Source organism: Indicator indicator, chromosome 1 (assembly GCF_027791375.1).
Source record: "Indicator indicator isolate 239-I01 chromosome 1, UM_Iind_1.1, whole genome shotgun sequence".
NCBI classification, from domain to species: Eukaryota; Metazoa; Chordata; class Aves; order Piciformes; family Indicatoridae; genus Indicator; species Indicator indicator.
Window position 1 is genome coordinate 11,475,606 of NC_072010.1, and position 23,224 is coordinate 11,498,829.

The following is a 23,224-nucleotide window of genomic DNA, read 5'->3' on the forward strand; positions in this document are numbered from 1 at the left end:
GGACTTTGATGTAAAAGGCTCACTATGCCAACCAATGAATTGATAAATAAACTTCCGCCAACTGCAATTTCTTCTTTCAATCCTATCTAAAAAAAAAGGATGCCATTACATTTTTTAATTCCTTTTACTTCAAGGTGCCAAAGTACTTGAGAAACTTTAATTATCCTCACAACAATCCAACAAGGTAGCAAAGTGTTAGAGTGGCCTGTTCAAACCACAAAAAAACAATGACAAAGAGTAAGTCACTTTCTCAAGATCATGCAGAAAATAAGTGGCTATCCTTAGAGTAGATTAAACCATTTTTCTTTTCTTTTCGCTAGGTAGTGCTTCCTCTCTGACCATGATAGCATCATGATAGCTTATTTATGGCAGAATTGCACTGAAGTAATTGCACTACATTGCAATAACTGATGGAAATAAAATGAGAATCTGGTCAACCAAGTGTGGCATGTCTACTTCTGTTGTCATTTGCCCTTTCTCTTTGTTTTAATACACAAATTAGATGTTTCATAATACTGGCTGATCAGACTGAGTTTCCAGAGCACCCAGTTCACTGAAGCTGAAAGTGGAAATTCCTTACTACAGAAAGCCAGGCTTAATGGAAGTGGTAAAAGGTCAGCTGCAAGATACTTTGCTTTCTAAACTATGTGTGGAAATGGTATTTGTGCAGTACCATAATAGGATGGATGTCCATTTGACAAGGTGACAATACAGAAACCTCATTGTGCTAATACCATCTATCAATCATGTAATTACTTCATTAAATGAGGTACTTGATTCTTAAAGTTAAGAAATACAAAGGATTTAAAAATTATTTCATTATTGTCCACCTGTATGTATTTATAAAAACAGCAATGGATTATCTGTGAGTAGAAAATTCATTACAGCAGAGTCTTCAGAGACAGTGATTTGCAAGTTTCACTTCTTTGGCTGTCTTGTTAGATTCCACACTGAAGATAAAACACCACATTGAATAATTTTATTCATGTGCTCAGTTACTACCTGGGATGTTACACCATAAGTCTAGACATACAAAGCTTTCTGAATGAGAGAGTAGCAAATAGTTTTCTCAAAACAGTCTTCAAGGTTGCTCTCAAAGAGCTTTATAGAAATGAAATTGTATCAGCCACAGTTTCATTTTGGTGAATCCTAGTGAGTCAATCTTTGCCAAATTTACATCTAGCTAACTTCAATATATTTTTTGTCCCTTGAAGAGCTTTAAAACTACATTAGGTTCCTGAATTACTATTGGTAGACATCATCCACACCTATTACATCATAGAAATTAAGGATTAAAAGAAAAATAATAAAGCTTCTATTTGTACTTCAGTGCATCTAATTTTATTTTGTTATCCAGGCATGATTCTTTAGGCATGTTTCTGAATGCTTTGACAATTTCAATTCCAAAATTACTCAGTGTACATTGAGTCTTTGGCCAAAATTTCACTATAGGAGATATCATTGTTGATATTTTTGCTGATAGTTTAAGATATGTCTTACAACTTATATCTGACTTTCTTCAGATTCAGCCCATAATGTCCTGTTCCCTGTCTGATGATACTCTGAACCATTATGCTTCATCCTATGTATTAAGCCATTCAGATAACTGCAGATGAGAACAGATCTACAGCAAACGGGAACAGACCCTGGTTACTCAGTGCCACCAAAAGCTTTTTGTCCACTTAGCAGAACATAGGCAGTATGTTTTGTTAACCTCTGCTTTGCCTCTGTTGACATTAAATAATATGCAAAGTAGTTTTTGCTCATCTGGGTATCTCTCTGCTGCTTCTCAGTGGCCCATTTAAGGTAGTTAGGCAAATAGACCTCAAATGTCTTACATTTGCTTCAGTAAAAATTTTCAGTTGAAAACTATTATTAAATTGGATGCATATATTCCTTTGCAAAAGAAAATGTCATAAATGAATCAAGAGAAGTGAGTTAGCTCTGTGATTTTTTTTTTAAGTGTATCTTCAAGAGCACATGGTGGTGTTTGGAATTTAATTTCTGAATCTTTCTGAACCTCTTTTTGATATTGAGGTGCCCAGAACAGTGCATTATTGTGACAGCCTCTGATATCTAACAGCCATTTAACATCTCTCTGCACTCTGGTCTCCTGTATCTTTTGTAGAAGGAGCTATATATTCTCTCTGACCCAAGGGCACTAACTAGTCTGTAGTTCTTTCTATTTATTTTTTTTTCTTTTATTTTGCTTACTTCTTCTAGGAAGACAATGTGATTTATGTCTCCTGGAAAATGTCAGGCAGCATTCACTGCACTCTAAGTCAGCTATACCAGTTCCTTTCAAAATTTATTTTAAAACCCAGTCCTTCTATTACTACTACCATTATTATTTCCTTCTATTACTACTCTCATTATTATTACTGATTAGCTGTTCTGCAGGATCAGTGCAGTGCCTCAGCATCTTGTTAGGTACACCAGCAACACGAAACAAGTAACTGAACCTTTTCTGAAAGGGGAAAAAAAAAAGAAAAGGAAAGAAAGAAAAAGGTAAACAATGGATAGGATAAATAAATGAGAGGAAATGCAAACTAATCAAAGGAAATATTGTATGCCAAATTTGAGGAAAACAGAGACAATGAATGTAATTCTGGTTACAGGTAGGTGAGCTGCTCAGTATATGTAATAACAAACAAAATACTTTCTTTTTCAAAATATGAACAGGCCAGTCTGGAAAAGGCATTGCATCCTAGAGCTAAAGGGAGACCATGAATCCTCTCTCCCATCTGCAGGCAGGAAGGCTTATAGCAAAGCAGATACAGAACCTTCAACACATTTGTAGATTTGTTCTACCCTGTATTGATAATTTTAATTACCAGATGTCCATGCACTCCCAGTTCTTCATAACCAATTTGGTATTTGGATACTGTGACCTCCTTATCATGAAAAGACCCTTGAATCCCTAAAAGTCCCCGTTGAAATAGAACTTCACTGGCTTTACTTCTTTGTAGGAATTCATATTTCTTTTCATACCAAATATCATCTGGCCTCTGGTGTATTTGCAATTAATCTGTGAATTGTGAGTATGGTTGTAATGTGTGAAGGGCAGTAATATTCTGAAAAAAATAATATTCTGGATATAAACCTCAAATGGCACTGTATGGATGCATCTTTTATTGTCTCTGATGCCTCTATTGCAAGCTGTTTACTTGGGTGTATTTGAAAGACCACACTGTTACTCGTCCTAAAACTTGCTGCAGATAGATTGAGTTGATAAGCATGCCAAGTTCTCTCTGTTTCTGATGTCTTCAGTTGTAATAATGCAACTCATTTATCAGTAACAGCAAAGGACAGGAATGCCTCTTGCTGTGCAGAGCTCACAGAAGTACAAATGAAAGAATTTTATCAGTGTTATGTGGCCAGAAAGTGCTATGAAACACTCAGCATGGTTCCTGTATGTTGTACTTCTCAATTCATACAACTCTAACCATTCTATTTTGTCTACTTTTCTGACTTTAAGTGTACTTTGAGAGCAGCCCTTGACACAGTCCACTGAGGACACTGCTCTAACATTCACATTGAAAAGCAAGTCACTGAAACCATAAAGATTAGTTTCAATCCTTTTTTAATGATAAACTTATAGTCTACTTTTAAGAAATTAAACTCAAGGGAGACTCAAAATTATGTGATCTGGAATTCTACCTGCATGTATTTCCTGCAATGTCTAAGTTATTTTTCAGGTGAAATTGCTACAACTGTAAATAAAAAGAGTCAATTTTTCTCTGAAAAAACTCTGCTTATGGTTACCATTTGCATCCACTTTCAAACATCATAGCTCCTTGATGAATTACTCTTTAGATTGCATTGGACACATTCTGAACCAGCATGACTCATTTTCCTGTGCTGATGATCCTGGCATATCACAAGAGCTACTAATCTCAGAGTCAATACACCATTAATTTGGAAAAGGAAATCAGCTTGCCATACAACCAGCTTAGCATGGATATGTGGATAAATTCTGAAGAGAACCTGAGAAAACAAACAGAAGAAAGTGCTTGTCTGAAGAATGAAGGTGATCTGAAAGAAGCTGTGCAAAACTGAGCCACTAACACTGAAGTTCGTATTCATGGAATTTAATGTCACAAGGACATAACTCTTTTTTAAGTTTATCATAGTAGAAGATAGTCACTTTATCACCTGACAAAATAATGCAGCTAGTAAGGTAGCAAATACACTGCTGTAATTTGGCTACCTTTATATAGGTACTACATCTTATATGCCTTTCTGGGAGGACAATTTCTACTGTGTAGCTGTGGCAAAATCTCCAGCAAATTCTTTTCTTTTCTTTTTTTTTTTTTTTTTTGTACTTTGTAACTTCTACAAAACTAAAAAGAAAATTTGAAGAAAAAAAAAGTAAGTAAAGCATGGATGCATAATTGTCTTCATTTTGTATTCCTTTTTCTACTCATCAAATATGGGTAATGATTTTTTTTTCTCTATTCTCTAAGCCTGTGTATTCATAAAACTGGAAACTGGATGAAAGTTTTACAATATTCTGATTTGTATAGCGATTAATATGCATTTTGTCATATACATATGTTCATTTTTTTCTTCTATTCCTACTTCAGTGCTGAACACAAAATCTGATGTACTGGTACACAGTTTAATCCACTATCAATGACAATGAACAAAGCACTTGAATATTTTTATGCTTTTAGGACTTAATGAAACTAAAACATAAATGCATACTAAAGTTGTGGGCTTGAGCTTAGATGTTTCAAAGGGGAGAAAAAAAGAGCTATCATAGGCAGCAAAAGATAGCTGTCATGTTCAAGTACAGTGTCCTATAGAATAAGGATCCCCACAGCCCCTGGATCCTTTGAGGGTGTTGTTCTTTACAGGTTTAGGCTGCGACTATTGCTGCCAATGCCTGGCTTCCATCATTCATGTTGCAGTCTGTTCATACTCTCACTGCAAATAAAATCCACCCTGTAATCTTTTCTTGAACAGAATCAAAAGCAGAATATTCAAGCCCTGTAGTATCTTAGTTTCTTTGATCACAGCTGGGTGGCAATATAGACTAGAGAGACTAATGAATTGTGATAAAAGTTATTCCCCACATGCTCAAACACATTTACCTATCATTTTCCACCTTCCTCAAGTCAAATGTAGAAAGCCAGGCAGCCTTTTTAGAAAAAAAAAGGTTTATTAAAAAAGTGGATAAAACAGGAACTAAAACCAGCAGGCAGCAGGTAACCATGATACTAATTATTAGCTGTGACTTTCTGTCGAGCCTTTGTCTAACCCATCTATTTAGATTGCATTGTATCATTAGATTGTCTCTTAATTCTATGAGTGTGTTTATATTCCAGACTCTGTAATCTAATGATAAGAAGGTTTTGGAAAGTCATTTACACTTTAAGTCATACAAAATATATGCAGACAGGTAACAAGGATCAGGACGAAAGACTACTCTCATCAAAGTATGTCTGCAGAGTCTAGCTCTGTATTTTTTTTTCCTCTGGTCTCATTAATCTTGAATTCTTCTGCATCCAGCAGCTTGATGAAGCTCCAATAGAAGTGTTACAGAGTACACTCTACCAGAGATCCTCTAGACTTAGGAAGGGTAAGATCAGTTTTGAAAACTTTTTGGTTTTCTAAAATTTGCTAACAATTTCAAACCATCACTGCCATAGAATTATAGAATCATAGAATGTCTTAGGTTGGAAGAGACCTTAGAGGCCACCTACTCCAACTTCCCTGCCACAGGCAGGGATGCCTCTCATGTAGACTCAGCTGCTCAAGGCCTCATCCAACCTGGCCTTGAACACCCCCAGGGTGGAGGCATCCACAATCTCTCCAGGCAACCTGTTCCAGAGCCTCACCATCCTTGTACTGAAGAACTTCTTCCTAAGATCCAATCTAAACCTGCTCTCCCTCAGTTTAAAACCATTCCCCTAGACACCCTTATGAAAAGTCCCTCTCCAACCTTCCTATAGGATGCCTTGAGGTATTGGAAGGCAGGTAATAAAGTCCCCCCCCAGTCTTCTCTTCTCTAGGCTAAACAACCCCAGTCAATGTCCAACATTTGTCTGATTCCTGAGAGACACAGGAATCACACATGAACCAGAGCCACACTGTAGTAAAGCAAAGTTCCATCTACACATACAGCTCTCCATCTTGTGTTTCCTAATGCTTTTTCTAGTTGGGCCCTTCACTGTGATATGTAAAGTCAGAAGATTGCCAGTGCAATGCAAAGGAACAAAAGTAAATAAACTGTGATAATTGTAAAATATTTCTAAAATCCTCTAGTTATTAAATCAGTCTTTTTGTATGTAGATTTTCTCCCTCAGAAAGAGGAGACAACAAACTATAATCAAAAGCTTTAAAATGTAGTAAAAAGGTAGCAGTCATTGAGCACACAGATGTGACAATGAAGGGTAGTCAGGCACAGGTAGTTGATATTTGAGGATCACCACCTCCAAGCTCAAGAAAGACGTATCTCAACAAATTGGAAATCAAGAAAAGGTGGCAGGCCTGCACAGGTGAGGAAGGAGTTCCTAAACAAACTCAGACATATAAAGAGACATACAAGAGGTAGGAGGACCAGTATGTGAGGAAAGCCAAGGCCAGCCTGAAGCTGAATCTGGTGAGAGATGTGAAGGACAACAAGAAAGGTTTCTACAGATACGTTAGCAGTGAAAGGGAAACTAGGGAAAACATGGGCCCACTGCTGAATGAGACAGGGGAACTGTTAACAAATGACCTGAGACAGGGTAAGGTTCTCAATATCTTCTCTGCCTCAGGCTTTACTGATAAACCTGGCTTTAGGAATCTCAGGCCTCTGAGACCAGAGGAAAGTTCCAAGAACAGAGAGAAGATATACCTGAGGAAGGAGGAGGACCAGGTGAGGGAGCACTTAAACAAAATAGACACAGAGAAGTTCATGGGCCCTGGTGGGTTACACTCACAAGTGCTGAGAGAGCAGGTTGATGCCACTGCAATGCCACTCTTTCTTATCTCTGAAAGGTTATGGCATCTGGAAGAGGTTCCTGAAGATTGTAAGAGAGCAAATATCACCCCTATCTTCAAGAGGAGCAAGGAGAAAGATGCAAGGAATTATAGGCCAGCCAGGTTCACACCAGTCCCTGGAAAGGTGATGGAACAAATAATCATGGAAAACATTTCCAAACTCATAAAGGAAAAGAAAGTGACTGGGACTGATTAGCATGGATTCACAAAGGGGAAATTATGCTTAGCCAACCTGATAACCATCTACAACAAGGTGACTAGCTTGGCAGATGAAGTGAGGAGTGGATGTTGCTTAGCTGGGCTTTAGTAAGGCTTTTGACACCGACTGTCTCTCATAAAATGCTCACTGACAAGCTGACAAAGTACAGGTTAGATAGTGGATAGTGAGGTGGTCTGAAAACTGGCTTAACAGCCAGGTCCAGCAGGTTGTGGTCAGCCGCAATGAGGACAGCTGGAAGCAAGTCACCAGTGCTGTGTTACAGAAATCAATACTGGAGCCTACACTTTTTAGCCTCCTCATAATGACCTGTATAATGGGTGTCCTGGGTTAACAGTGTCCACCTTCAACAAATTCAGAAAGAATGCCAAACTGGGAGCAGTGGCTGATGCACCAGATTGGTGTGCTGTCATTCAGATGAACCAGGACAAGTTGGAGACTTGGATGACAAGAACTTCATGAAGTTCAAAAAAGGGAAATTAGAAGTCCTGCCCCTAGAGAGTAGTAACACCAGGCATGACCAAGAGCCAGGTAATGTGCTATCAGGGAAAAATGTCAGCAGCTTCCTGGGCTGCACTAGGAAGAGTGCTGTCAGGAGGTTGAGGGTCTTCTCTGGACTAGTGAGGCCACATCTGAAGTACTGAATCCAGTGTTCTCCAGGAAAAGACAGATATGAACTTACTGGAGTAAGTTCAGAACAGGGCCACAAAGATGATGAAGGGACTGGAATTTGTTTCATACCAGGAGAGAAAGATGAAACTGTTCATCTTGGAGAACAGGTGGCTCAATGAGATTTCATCAATGTATAATACTTGATGGGGGGAGCAGATACTTCACAGTTGTGCCTACTAAGAGGACAAGAGGTAATGGGCACAAATTAAAAAACCATCATAAATTCCATCTGCTTGAGCATGGAGATTGGACTATCTAAAGAGGTCCCTTCCAACCTAAAGAATTCTGTAATTCTATGACAAAACAAGCAATGAAAAATTATCTAATTTCTGTGTTCATGAATTAACATATAGTGAAACATGCTGAATGCATCATTCTCAGGAAATAATATAGCAATTTGGTCTTACAGAAAAGCTAGTATTGCAAAGGACTGAAATACAAGCACAGTGTCTCTACAGAAACACTATGTACCTCTGAAGACCAAAATCCTCTGTAGCATTATGAGTATCAGTCATCTTGAATCACATTAGAACATATTATTGTAAGGAAAGATAACAGACTGTTAAATCAAAGGAAATACAATTTCTGCTTTCTTTTAAAATCCCTGCTTTCTCATTTAAGAAAGCATTAAGAAAGTTCAAAGCTTACAAGAAATTATTCTCTTTGAAGTGAAAGGTATCTTAAGGTAACTGCCAAGATGGTCAAGTTGAACAGCTTGCAAAAAAGTGTACATTTTTAATATAGTATACTTCCTGTGATGTTTGTCATAGATAAGCATAGTTTAAAAAAAACTGAGTTTTGATATAGGAATAAAGTGCATGCCTTCTGATTCTGTTTCCTCTCTTTCTTGATTTAAAGCTGTACAGCTTTAAATGTCTGATAAATGAGGCTTAGACCCTGTGGGTATCCTGTAGGAGTCACAACCATGCAAATAAGAAGTATAGCATGGAAGGGACCAGACGGGAAAAAAGAAAGGAAAAAAAAAAAAAGACTGAAAAGAAAGAAATAGTAGAAGTAAATTGATGTAAGTTAGCCACAGACTTTCTAGGTGAAAATAAATTTCAGGAGAAAATGTCTACAAAAATATTGCATATCTAAGACAATTTGTAACTTACTATACAGAAGAGACACAGCTTTCTCTTCTCTTTATAACACCCTTGCCTTGAAGAAAGGGTGTTATAAAGCACAGTGAGTCCTTCTGAATGGAAAAGGAAAAGGAATTGAAGGCTGGTGCATGAACATCAGTGGAGCTAAAGCATGATGGAAAGTCCATATAAACTATGGAGCTGTAGAGCCGTAAATCTGAAGGCCAAAGTGAGCTTTTTATCTCATTTCAAAAGAGCAAAAATCAGTTGGTTCTATCTGCTGAGGATAAGCAAAAAAAAAAAAAAAAAAAAAAAGCGTGGTGAGGTGCCTAAATGCTGTTGTTTGGTTCTATAGTAGACACCATAAGGTACCTGAGATACTTGATAGCATATATGAAACATAGAGGAAAATAATCAGGGGCAGAGGAACACATCCAGCTGAGAAAGAAATAATTTAGTAGTGCATACCATTACATTGCTGGTAGTTACAGAGCTTAAAAAAATAACACAAAGCTCCTTAGATTTCAGTAAGCAGGGCAGTCACAAAGGAATAATCATCTGAGAAAGCAGAATATACTCACATTAACTTTGTGCCAGAAGTAAAAGCTAATCCATAATATTGTAGAAGATAATGATTGTTCAAGATCTTAGAAAAATACTCATGTGTAATATATGGGTTCTTGAAAAAAAACTACAAATTAGAACAGAATTGCCTAAGCCACTGATTATTGATATGGCTGCAACCTTGGCAAAAGAGCTGTCAATAATACAAGAGAAAGACAGTGACTTAGTGACCCTGCTGACAAAGTTATTATTGAAAATTCACAAATAAAGATATCCATAGAACAATGACCTGTAGAATGTTTTCATAGGTTTGTTTCAAGTATTTCCTTTCATTAAAAGTATTCAAAATTATAAAGTAAGAATAAAACCTTCAGTTTCCAAATGAAAAGTATAACGAATAAAAAAGCTGAAAGTTATTTTTACTTAAAAGGAATGCATGCCTTGGAGTGAACAAAACATTTCAAGAGACATCTCACTATCCCACTCACAAGCCACTGTTCGCTAATGATAAAGGGTATGCTAAAAACACTGTATGGTCTATACCATCCAAAGCAAACAATGCCAGCCTTGCCAAACACTTCACATCTAGCTAGCAACGATTTCTGAAACTATCAGAAAAAGAGTGTGAAAATGATAGAATGTAAAAATACCCCCAAAATTCACAAAATCCTAATCGCCATACTTAATTAGAATTAGTAATGTGTAATGCATCTAAAAAAACCTTCTAAGTGAGGAAACCTTCTTCTTTATTCCCTGTTGTTTAGAAACACCTTATTTAAAGTCAGAGATCTCAAAATTAAATGTGTAGGAATAAGACATTAATAATCATTTGGCTTTGGGGTCCTCTGAGAGGTTACAGTTCTCTACTGAATAAACAATACTTGAGTAACTTATTCTATGAATAACTTATTCTAGGAAATGCCACAAGGTTGCTTTTCAAACTGAGATTAAGTACTTACTGGTTCCTGTTCCCCTGCATTCAAAACTCTATTTAAAAAGCAATCTTAAAAAAAAAATACAGCAAGCCAAGGAATCAAAATTCTATTAAATCATATTTTTCACTTCCTGAGACATTGTTTTGACAGGCTTCCCCATATCATTTCATTAGCAGCAGCATTTTTAAAGAAAGGAATGTCACATTAAATAAAAGGACTACATACTCAAACTGCCTGTGCAGAACTTGCTGTTATTCTAATTATCTTAGAAGGTGGAACTATCACATTGATGTGAAAAGTGTTTCCTGAGTTTAAGATTCAGTTCACTTAGCTTTAGACATATAATATATAGTTTTATATGTGAACTGGGCATCTGAACTTCCCTTAATAGTTAATAGACAGAAAGAGGGACTCTGAGGAGAAGTTTCATCAATCTCATTTTAGATATACACATTAGGAAAAGACAACTAGGGCCTAGAAATCCTTAGCTCTTCTCATAAATTGTCAAGGGACAGAAAGTCACAAATTGCAACTGTAGACAACTAGTACATAGATCTTTATGGTCTTCAGACTTTGATTAACCTAGAATAATAAAAAAGAAATCATAGAATCATAACATTGTCAGGGTTGGCAGGGACCTCAAGGATCATCCAGTTCCATGGGCAGGGACACTTTCCACTAGATCAGGTTGCCCAGAGCCACATCCAGCCTGGCCTTAAAAACTTCCAGGGGTGGGGCTTCCACCACCTCTTTGTGCAGCCTACTCCAGAGTCTCACCACCTTTAGGGTGAAGAACTTCTTCCTAATGTCTAATCTAACTCTACCCACCTCTAGCTTGGATCCATTCCCCCCAATCCTCCTCCCTGGGCAACCCATTCCAGTGTTTCACCATCCTCATGGTGAAAAACTTCTTCCTCACATCTAATGTAAATCTAGTCTCCTCTATCTTGTATCCGTTCCTCCTATTCCTACCACTATCCAGCATGCTAAAAAGTCCCTCACCAGCTTTCCTGTAGGACCCTTTCAGATACTGGAAGGCCACAATAAGGTCTCCTCAGAGCCTTCTCTTCTCCAGGCTGAACAACCTCAACTCTCAGCATGTCTTCATAGGAGAGGGGCTCCAGCCCTCTGATCATCCTTGTGGCCCTTCTCTGGACACCTTCCAGCACTTCCATATCTTTCTTGTAATAGGGGCTCCAGAAATGGACACAGTACTCCAGGTGGGGTCCCATGAGAGCGCTGTAGAGGAAAATCACCTCCCTAAACCTACTGGCCATGCTTCTCTTGATGCAGCCCAGGATACAATTGGCTTTCTGGGATGCAGGACCTTGCACTTGGTCTTGTTGAACCTCAGGAGGTTGGCATGGGCCCACCTCTCCATCCTGTCAAGGTCCCTCTGGATGCCATCCCTTCCCTCCAGTGTGTCTGCTGCACCACACAGCTTGGTGTCATCAACAAACTTGCTGAGGGTGCACTCAATGCCACTGTCCATGTCACCGACAAAGATGTTGAACAAGACTGGTCCCAGGACTGAGCCCTGAGGGACTCTGCCTGTCACTGGCCTCCACTGGACATGGACCCATTGACAGCCACTCTTTGGGTGTGTTTTTTATTCACTAAGTTGTCCATCCACTGGGTTGCTTTTTATCCACTGAGTTGTCCATCTATCAAACCCATATTTTACCAGCTTGGAGATCAGGATGTCATGTGGGACAGCGTCAAAGGCTTTGCTCAGGTCCAGATAAATGACACTGGCTGCTCTCCCCTTGTCTATTGATGTTGTGACCTTGTCAGAGAAGGCCACTAGGTTTGTCCAGCAAAATTTGTCCCTGGTGAAGCTGTGTTGAGTGTACCAAATCAGCTCATAATTATTCTTCTATCTCAGCAGTGCCTTCAGGAGGATCTGCTCCATGATCTTACCAGGCACGGAGGTGAGACTGACTGGTCTATAGCTCCCTGGGTCATCCTTCTTTCTCTTGTTGAAAATGGGAGTTATGTTTCCCCTTTTCCAGTCAGTGGGAACTGGACTGAACTGCCATGACTTTTGGAATACAATAGAGAGTGGTTTAGCAACCTCATCCACCAGTTCCCTGAGCACCCATGGGTGTATCTCATCAGTCCCATGGACTTGGACACTTTCAGGTTCTCCAGATGGCCATGAACCTGATCTTCACTCACAATGGGCAGTTCCTTCTTCCAGTCCATGCCATTATCTTCTGGAAATTCAGGTGTGTGGATGGAGCCCTTGCCAGTGAAGACTGAGGTAAAGAAGTCATTGAGAACCTCAGCCTTCTCCGTGTCACTTGTCACCAGTTCACCTGTTTCCTCTCTGAGGGTGCCCACACCTTCCCTAGTCTTGCTTTTGCCATTAATGTACCTATAGAAGTTTTTTCTATTCCACTTCATCTCCCTGGCTAGATTTAATTCTAACTGAGCTTTAGCTTTTCTAACCAGGTCTCTTGCTGCTCAGACAACTTCCTTATATGCCCCCCATTCTAGCTGTCCTTTCCTCCACTCCTTGCGTAATTTCTTTTTGCGTGACAGTGTGCCTAGCTGCTCCTTGATCATCCAGGCAGGTCTCCTAATATTCTTTCCTGCCTTCCTCTTTGTTGGTATACTTTGCTCCTGGACACAGAGAAGGTGATCTTTGAACACTGACCAGCTTCTTGTAGGACCTCTACCTTCTAGGGCTTTGTGCCAGGATACTTTGCCAGCAGTTCCCTGAAATGATCAAAGTCTGCATGCCTAAAGTCCAGGGTCGTAAGCTTGGAGTACATCCTCCCTGAGGATCTTAAATTCTAGCACAGTGTGGTCACTGAAGCCAAGGCTGTCTCTGAGCTTCATACTGATCACCAGCCCTTCCCTGTTGGTGAGAAGAAGGTCCAGCATAGCACCCTTTCTTATTGGTTTCTTCACCATTTGGAGGAGCAAGTTGTCATCCATGCATTCCAGCAACATCCTGGATTGCTGCTGCCTTGCTGTGTTGTCCCTCCAGCCAGTGTCAGGGTGATTGAAATCCCCCGTGGGGACCAGGGCCTGTCAATGCAAAGCCACTTCTATCTGCCTATGGAGGGTTTCATCTGCTTGGTTCTGCTGGCCAGGTGGCCTGTAACAGACCCCTACTGTAACACCACCTTCCCCTGTCTTCCCTTTAACCTTCACCCATATGCTCTCAACCAGCTCATCATCCTTCCTCAGGCTGAGCTCCACCGATTCCAGCTGGTCACTGATGTAGAGGGCAACACCTCCTTCCCTCCCTATCCTTCCTAAAGAGCTTGTACCCATCTATCCCTGCATTCCAGTCATGGGAATCATCCCACCAAGTTGCAGTAATAGCCACTATGTCATGACTTTCCAGCAGCACAGTGGCCCTTAATTCCTCCTGTTTATTGCCCAAGCTGCGTGCATTTGCATAGAGGCACTTCAGCTGGGCTGGCTGGGTCACCCTCTTGGGTGAATCCCCTTTGAATTCCTTTCTGCCTCCTCTCTGCTCCCATTGCATGCAGCTGCTCTCTCTTTGGTTTGTGGGGGAGTGCAGCCTTGTGGGCAAGCTATTTTTCTTGCTGCATAGCTGGGCCCAATGTGCCAGCTGCTGGGGGGGGACAGTGAAGCTTGAGGGGGGGAGACTGAGGCCCACTGAGGCCTGGTGGGCCTGTCTCAATTGAGGGGCAGTTTGGCCTACTCTGGGTCTACTGAGGCCTAGTGAGGCCTGGTTGTGGCCTAGTGTGGGGCTTAGGCAGGGGGGCACTAAGCCAGGTCCGATTCTGAGTATATTTATGTATTTTTTTCCTTTGTACCTTTTGTATTGGATTTATTTTTGTAAATAGTATTTCTATTTAGCCTCCAATCCTGTGCGAGTGTTTTTATTTACTCCTTTGGGGTAAGTTCATTCTATCCTCGGTCCAGAGCTGTTTTCAGCTCAAACCACGACACCTACATCTAATTTAGCTCAGCTACAAAAAGATTGGGAAAGTCATGGAATATACAGCAAGCCTGTCATCACTGCAATCTCTTTTTATCCTTCTTTGTTCTTCATCTTCATCGTCATCTTCATCTAGTTGAAGATGTCCTTCTCATTTCAGAGGGATTTGCCTAGATAACCTTTAAAGGTCCTTCCAAGCCAAACAATTCTGTGATTCTATAATTTTATGATGCTATGATTTGTCTCCTTAAATTATAACATTTCTATGAGAGGAATCTCTTACCTGAAGCTCCCTTTACTGAGGGTTAAGACAGCTTAATTTACTTCCCATTTGTTGAATATCAAGAACACAAAAATGTAAAATTACTCTGAAACAGCTGCTATACTTTGAACCAGATGCTTGACAGTAACTCATTAAAATCGCTGGAATACAATGTGGCACCCAGAACTTACTGCTATAGAAAAGATACTTAATGGAATAAAAATAATGCAGTTGAACCTGACTTGATTGAAATAAGAAAATGTTCACACAATTGGCTCCAAAGAACTGTAAGAGTTCTCTATATAATATAAAACTAAAATAGTTTTAAATCTTTGCTTGGCTTTGTGTAAATTAAAGCGCCACGGAATTGTTTTTTCATGTGTCTCACTGCACATGTCAAAGGATGATGAAAGCCTGAGAATAATCATTAGCAGCAACAGGCAGTCTGTCTTTACTTAGGCTAATACTTTTATCTCCAAAATGAGCTGTAACAGAGAACAACTTAATAATAAAATCATACATTATCAATTGACCAATGATTCCTTTAGGCATTTTGTCAAACACAATTGAACAAAATCAACCTCTTGGTTAAAATATTTTATTTTAGGGCGCTTCACTCTGTGTTATGCCAACTAAGTATATGATATCTTACACAAAATATGCACCTACCATGCATATACCACCAACTGGCTTTCCACACAGTGAGAAGGACGCATAATTAGAAGCCTGAGTATACTCTAAAAGTGATAGAAAATATCTTCCTATCCACCATTTGTACAAGTCAAGTTTTATAGCTATGAAAAATAATCTACTAGACCCTGAAAAGATGCAGGAGGCAGAAACGGAAATGTTGGCAGATTTGGCTCCATGTGGCAGTAACAGATGACTCGCCATGTGGCTTGGGAATGCTCTTAAAGGACTGATATTCACTTCCCAAAACTTAAGAAAAGGAGAGCAATGTTGTGAAGGTTCTGTTTGGTTTTTTTTTTAAATCACTCTGTAAATTTGGAAATATAGTTCCTCTCTATGCACCAACAGCTCAAAAGAACACAAGCTTTATTCCCAAGGTTTGAAAAAAGGCAAGGAGAGCACAAAAAAGAAAGTCTTCATCAGCATGTCAGCTGACGCTTTGATCTGTGGATTTTTTCCCAGCAGAAAACCTTGTGGGAAAACCCCTTTAAACTCTATAACAAGAGTCATCAAAGCAGTTTAATCTTAAATGGTCAAAGCTGGCTGCTATTTAGTACAAAGATGCTAAACTGCAACAGAGACTCTTACAATATTTCTATGCAAATAAACTATTATTTCAATAAATAAATTCAAAAAGCATATTAAAAATCTAGCTTCCAGATGTGGTAATACTTAAAGGCCATATAAACATTTCCAATATCTCACTGATTCTGATGATCTGAATGCAATCCCTCTGATTTCAATACACCTCTAACAGTAATTTTGTAAAATGATCAATGAAATGTGTTGAACTGCACTGGAAAACAGGATGAGAATGCAGAACACCTTTTCATTACAGCATATAAATGAAACATTAGTTTGGCTTAGATTTATCTTTGTAAGGCAAGATGAAATTTCATTAAAATACTTTTGCTGAAGTGAGTAAGAACTGTCTGTGAATGAAGAACGTGTATGAATTATTAATGTCATGGACACTGAGTTATTGAATCCCAGCCAAGAGAATTATTTGATGTAATGGGAGGACTTGTTAATCAAGCCAGGACTCTGCTTCTTAAATATTGTACATACAATAAATAGGAAATAGTCATTGCTGCAACATAAAGGATAGATAGACAAATTAGAATATAATTAGTATTATATCAATTTTTCATATCTGGGAACTAAGCCAAATGGTTTCCTGAAGCACATATGAAGCCTATGACAAAGTTCAGAGTTGAGTGCAGAACTCTTGTGTTCACAGAACCACCCTCCTTCTCTATTTGCTGAAGGTAATGACTGTATGAATTTGGCCTTCATACTTTCTCTTTTTTGCAGTAACTACATATAAGAAGTTGTGAATTCCATGCAGACTGATTGCTTTCAAGCCTCCTCTGGAAATTCAGGTGATCAGTTACCCTACCAAAGAGTTCCACAGATGCAAGTGCATGGGTTTGCTATGAAGCATGAAATACCTCAGAAAAATTTCTGAAATGTAGGTGTGTCTGACCCCATCTCCCTGGTCTATACATTATGTAGGAAGAGGACTTTTTAGTGAAGAAGTGAAACTAAGTAAATCTTGATCAAAGACACAAAAGACACTTACACTAGTGAGCTCTTTCTGTCTGTTAAGAAAATCTCCAGAAGACTGACGCTGTTTCAGTCAATAAAATCTAGCCTGGATATAAAGATCATTAGAATTGGCCTTTAAAGATCATTATGGCCTTGAGAGAAGTAGGTAATGCAGGAAGTTCTTTATAATAGTATGAATTGAGGGGGGAAAGCTATTTTTAGTCAGCAATTTTCTATTTGGCTTTTCAATTTAAACTACTGGGAATGTGGAGAGCTGAAAATATTGCTTTAATATCTCCCCAGCTGCGGGCTTTTTCTAGTAAGATGGAAAATACTAATATCACCTTATATGTATGCAGCTGCCTTTGTCCCAGAGGGTCCTAGGACATCAACAAGCTATTCATAAAGAAAAGTATATTCACTCAATCATAGATCGCAGCAATAAGATATTGGTCAGGAATACAAAACCTGCTGGAACAGGAAACTAGACAAGGACATTTTGGTTATTGATCTCATATGCATACCCCCGTGCTTACAGCGTATCACCAGACAACACTTAAAGTCAACAACTTCAGCTTTCTACAGTTGGACTGGAAAAGTTAGTGGCAACAGAAAGACAACAAATGTGGAGGCTTTCCTGAGTTGGTAGAGACTGCTGAAAACAGAATTTTTAGCCAAATTTAATTTTTTTATTCCATGGTGGCTTTTATGTTACTAAATAACCACATTATTTAGTTATTTAGGAAACAATTAACTTCTTACTGAGACGAGATCTCTGCAGACCTATGTTTGCAGTACATCTGGTTTCAATGGAGCATTATGAGAGTAGCTAACAAAGTTCTGGAAACAAATTATATTCACCATTCAAACTTTCTCCTTCATATCTGTTTGGAATGTGGATCGATTCTCCATTTTGCATTTGTTCAGTCCTCCGTTTCAGCTGACCTGTAATCCTTTCCTTTCCCATGGAGAGCCACAGAGCCATGAAGGGCAGCATCCTTGTACACATGATGGACTCAACAATTACATCAAACATAACATTGAAGTAAAAAGCATAAATGTTGTATTATGGCTAAGATTTGTCTTTTGAATGTGCCCAGCACAAGTGTACTAGCATCCCAAACAGCCCCAACATACAAAGGTGGTTTTGCTCTGTGCTAGCAGAATCTCATTCTTCTTGCTGTCCTCTCTGTCTATCCTCTGTGTGCTCTGTTTCTACACTCTCTGCATCAGCATTGTTCTCATTCCCTTTATTCTTTCATCTACCTGTTCGTTCCTCAGCCTTTCTTAGCTGTTCCCGTAATCCTGTGTTTTCAACACACCACACTAATGACTCTGAGGGCTGCTACAGAACCATCTTCTTTATCAAGTCTTGCGTTTCAGATAAGAAGGAAGCAGAAAATAAAATCTTTTGCTCAAAGGCAAAAAGAAAACCAGGGCTGATTTCTTTCCTACTTTCTTGTCACCATTTTACAGTAATGATATCACTTTCTAAAGCATGCACAGAAGAGGAAAACATCCAATTGCTATTTCCTAGGAAAGGCAATGGAAAATGTGACTAATTAGAGGTTGAAGTTCTTGAAATTTAATAGTGATGCTGCTTCTCATGCTCAAACATAAGATTGGTCAGCATACAGGAAAAACAGTGAAAATTTTACTTCGGCTTACTGGAAAAAGCAAAAGCAACCATCAGTAACATTGGAAAACCATTCCCTGAATATAAACTCTCTTTACTGTTGGTATCTTCATTGCTTTGTCTTGAGATGTGGTCTAGGTCAGGTTGGAGCCAACAAGCAGCACAAGGCAGGTTTGAAAGTACCAGCAAGGTAAAACACACACCAAGTTGCGTGCTCAGCCACATTTGGTCAGGGAGGTCAAAAAGAGCAGCACCCAAAAATGTCCATCAGCAACTTGTCCAAGGAACCCCAAAGCTATGAAAGGTCAGAGCTAGCTGTAGTATTTTTTCTTGCCACACCCACTGAGTTGAGCTATTGGATGCTTCAAGAGCCAGGCCTCTCCAAAAATCTTTTACCCTGTCCAGAATAGATGTAAGATTCAGAGTGAATATTTGTGTTTGTGTGTATCTGCGTGTTTCACCATGATTCTTCATATTTTCCCCTCTAATTTGATCAGCTACTTTCAATAAAATCTAAATTGACTGTGACTTATATCCAACTAGTTACTCTTTTGGATATCAGCATAGTGCTTACAATATAAAAATTAGTGATGCCTGCAATGTGGTCTTATGTGGTGGTGGTGTCCAGGCTGGGAGGAAAAGTCAAGGATTAAGGCTCCACCCTTACAAGTCATCTGGTTTCTCCGGCTGAAGAGTGGGAGAGCACTCCAGCCATCAATTTCAGCTTTTTAAAAATATAGAGTTATTTCTGTTAGCTCAAGTTCTGTAGGAAAGTCTTGGTTGCTTTTGCTTTTTCCAGCAAGCTGAAGCAAAGTTTTCACTGCTACCATCACTGTTCTATACCTGAATGCAGCTGGCCCTGCAAGGAGCTGACTGAAGTTTTGTGACTGAGAAATGGCAACTGTTAAGCAGAACTTGATGTTCAAGTAGGTCAGTCTTGAGCATGTAAACAACTGAGAGTCTGCAGAAGGCAAAGAAAGTAAATGTTGTGTTACTGTTATTTACACTCTAAAGAGAATGACGAGTTTCAAGGTCTGAAGGTTGATTTCAGATGTGAAATTGTTAAAAGCAGTTTTCTGTTTCTAAAGAAAAGCAAGAAAATAACATAACCGGTACCCTAACTGCCTGCCTCTGAGACTTTGACTGACCAAATACCCATTTACAGTTAAGTCAAAGGGAGGCTTAACTTTGCCAACCAAGCCAAGTAGCTCAGACTCATAATGAACTTGTGTATAAGGCAACAAAAGAATAAATTTTAATTGCTCTACTGCTGTACCCCAGTACTAAAAATAACTGCATTCAGATCATTAGAAAACTAAATTGCACAACTAAGATAAAAAAATAAAATTAGTTAGGGCAGAGCACATGATCATCCAAGCATAACCTGAAAATGCCATCTTAATATAACCAATATAGTGTAGCCTACTGTATGAAAACATTCTTATGCAAGTGAGTAATGTGAAATCCCATGTCATCCCCTCAATTGCTGACTCTGAAACTCTGAATGACAACTTAAATGTCAGCACTGTTAATTATTTCTCTACAAGTTATTCCAACAGGATCTTCACTTAATGTGCTTGAGTCTAGGTCTAGGGAGGTTTTCCTCCTGCTCTACTCTGCCCTTGTGAGGCCACACCTGGAATATTTTGTCCAGTTTTGGGCCCCCCCAATTCAAGACAGACAGGGATCTTCTGGACAGAGTCCAATGGATACCTATGAGGACGACTGCAGGACTGGAACATCTGTCCTATAAAGAGACTGAGAGACCTGGGGTTGTTTAATCTTGAGAAGAGAGGGCTGAGAGGGGATTTTATCAACATCTATAAATATCTGAGGGTTGGGTGTCAAGATAAATGTGCCAGTCTCTTTTCAGTGGTGCCCAGTGATACGACAAGGAACAACAGGTACAAACTAGAACACAGTAGGTTCCACCCCAACACAAGGAGACACTTCTTCATGGTGAGGGTGATGGAGCCCTGGAACAGACTGCCCAGAGAGGTTGTGGAGTCTCCTTCTCTGAAAACTTTCAAAACCCACCTGAATGACTGTACAGCCTGCCCCAAGTGATCCTGCTTTGGCAGAGGGGTTGGACTCAACAATGTCTGGAGGTCCTTCCCAAGCCCATGATTTTGTGAGTCAAAAAAGTAAATTTTAAATCTATATAAGATTACAAAATATCTATGTAAGATTACAAAGTTCCAATTATTCACCCTTCAGTTGTCAAATATGACCAAAAGTAGCTTCTACAGTCCTTATCATTTTTCTGCTATTAAAATTGTAGGGATGTCATAAAATAAGATGAAACAAAATGCACAATGTGTTTCTTGTAATCCCTTCAGACAGTACCAACTAAATCTATGCTTTAGAGAGCTTATATTTTTCTATAACTTTTCTATTTTAACTGAAATAATTTTTCATCAATCCTTATGTCAATGAGGCACCATATACCAACTGGTGCAACAGTGGCATGATACACAGGAATAGATAAAATGCACAATATGAAGTATAAAATAGTCTTTTCTCATTTTTTTTAATTGCAGGCAAGATCACAGACAAAAGACTATTTGAATTTCTAAGTAAAAATAAGCTAAACAAGAAATATTCTTGAGTATAGAGCACCAGAAACCATTCCTGTGCTGCTGAGCCATAAAGCATTATTTTCATAATGAAATAGCAGTAGCTAAGAAGGGAAGACTATGCCATGACAAAAGATGTTGCAGTAATGTTAACTATTATTATGATTTTCCAGAAAAACATAAGCAGAAAGCTTTAAGAATATTTTGGGGCTTTGTTTGTTTGTTTTTTCTTTTGTGCATATATTGCCTAGTCTTAGACAAACAAGATTCAACAAGGTCAAGTACCAGGTCCCACAGTTGGGTCACAACAACCCCATGCAACACTACAGCCTTGAGGCAAAGTGTCTGGAAAGCTGCCTGCCAGAAAAGAACCTGGGGGTGTTGTTTGACAGCTGGCTGAATACAAACCAGAATAGTGCCCAGGTGGCCAGGGCAGCAGCATCCTGGCTTGTGTCAGAAATAGTGTGGCCAGCAGGAGCAGGGAAGTGATTGCACCACTGTATTCGACACTGGTGAGGCCACACCTCGAATACTGTGTTCAGTTTTGGGCCCCTCACTACAAGAAAGACCTTGAGGTACTGGAGCATGTCCAGAAAAAGGCAACAAAGCAGGTGAAGGGTCTAGAGAGCAAGCATTATGAGAGGTGGCTGAGGAAGCCATGGTTGTTTAGTCTGAAGAAAAGGAGGCTGAGGGGAGACCTTACTGTTCTCTACAACAACCTGAAAGGAGGTTGTTGTGAGGTGTGTGTTGATGGATGGCTTATACTGAGCTATTCCTTTTCCTTTCTGTCTATCACTTCCGTAAATTACCCTCAGAAACATCCAAACTAATGTACAGAATGTAATTATTAAACTATTACAGAGCTGCTATGAATCCATCAGTTAAATATCACTTAACCCACCTGATTTCTATGCTAAAGAAATGAGCATGTTTCTTGTGAGAGCTACACTGAGCCTATTGCAACAAAATGTTCAATCTAACTTGTCTTCTGAGATTGCAAGGTAGTGTATGAATATATCCTGTAAATAAAAACTTCATTTAAAGCAAAATGCACAAATGCGCTTAGTTTTACCTACTATTACATATTACACTACAAAAGTAGCATATCTTCAACAATCAGGAGACAATTCTCTAGGAAGGATAACCAGTAGGGTATATAATAATTTATAACTTAAATTGCATCTCAATTATGCTACTCCTTTAACATCATCTCTGCCAGGGCCCAGCTCCCAGCTGAGTTAAAACCAGGACAGTCTCTTATTCTGCTCTGGAAGTAAGCTACATTGAATTGTGTATCATCAAATTATTATTAGAAATGGACCAAACTCCCAAAATTATTGTTAAACTACAGGAATTTTGCTTGATCTAGGACTTCTTAAAATCTTGTATTACAATTTGGTGCTGGAATAGACACATTAACAGAATTAATGCCATTTAATCATGACAATTAAATCCCAGCTGCAAGGACTCTTACATTATAAATTATCCATTAACAGATGTGCATGATTCCATGGGGTTGAAAGTTGTTAAATAAATCAGTTGCAGTTCATATAACAGAATTTTGGGATAGAGGATTCTAGTGGTGCATTGTGTCACGACTGATTTACGGATTTCCCATTTCAAAAGCAAGTTTTCAGAAGGTAAAATTAATTACTTATTGGTTCTAGAAGCTGGATGAAAGATCAAAAACTAACAAATGTACTATGCAAGACTGAAATCTTTGTCAACATTGTTCTGCACAGGTTTTGCTTGTATTTGTGTAAAGATTTCCATCCTATTTGTCAGGAAACATGAAGTAGAAGGCATGAAGTAGAGACTGACAGTATGAACCAAACATTTCTTAAAAAGTCAGTTTCTAAATTATAACTTTATTCTAAGAATGTATGGATAATAATATTCCTTCTACATTTATTAAGGACCAATCAGGAAATACAGGATCTGTGCAGAACTCTGAAACAAAGGGCAGATAAATAGAGCTAAAAAGGTCTGGCTAGTGCAAAATAATTTATGATACAGCCCTGGAGTTGGTAAAACTTACTATCTGGATTTTAGTTTGTCTAAATTTGAAAATATCTAAGTTTTACATGAAGATAAATAGTTATCAATGACAGCAGAATATGGATGATC

The 23,224-nt window shown here is 38.9% G+C and overlaps 1 protein-coding gene across 1 annotated transcript in view; it reads left to right on the top strand.

Annotated features, from left to right (window-relative positions):
• The window catches only part of DEUP1 (deuterosome assembly protein 1), an 87,547-nt gene that overhangs the window by 18,044 nt on the left and 46,279 nt on the right, over positions 1 to 23,224 (top strand). The window contains exons 4-6 of the mRNA XM_054389564.1: positions 6,765 to 7,019; positions 7,625 to 7,738; positions 8,501 to 8,564. Of these exons, the coding sequence (XP_054245539.1) occupies positions 6,765 to 7,019; positions 7,625 to 7,738; positions 8,501 to 8,564 (433 nt within the window). The remainder of the gene's footprint in view (positions 1 to 6,764; positions 7,020 to 7,624; positions 7,739 to 8,500; positions 8,565 to 23,224) is intronic.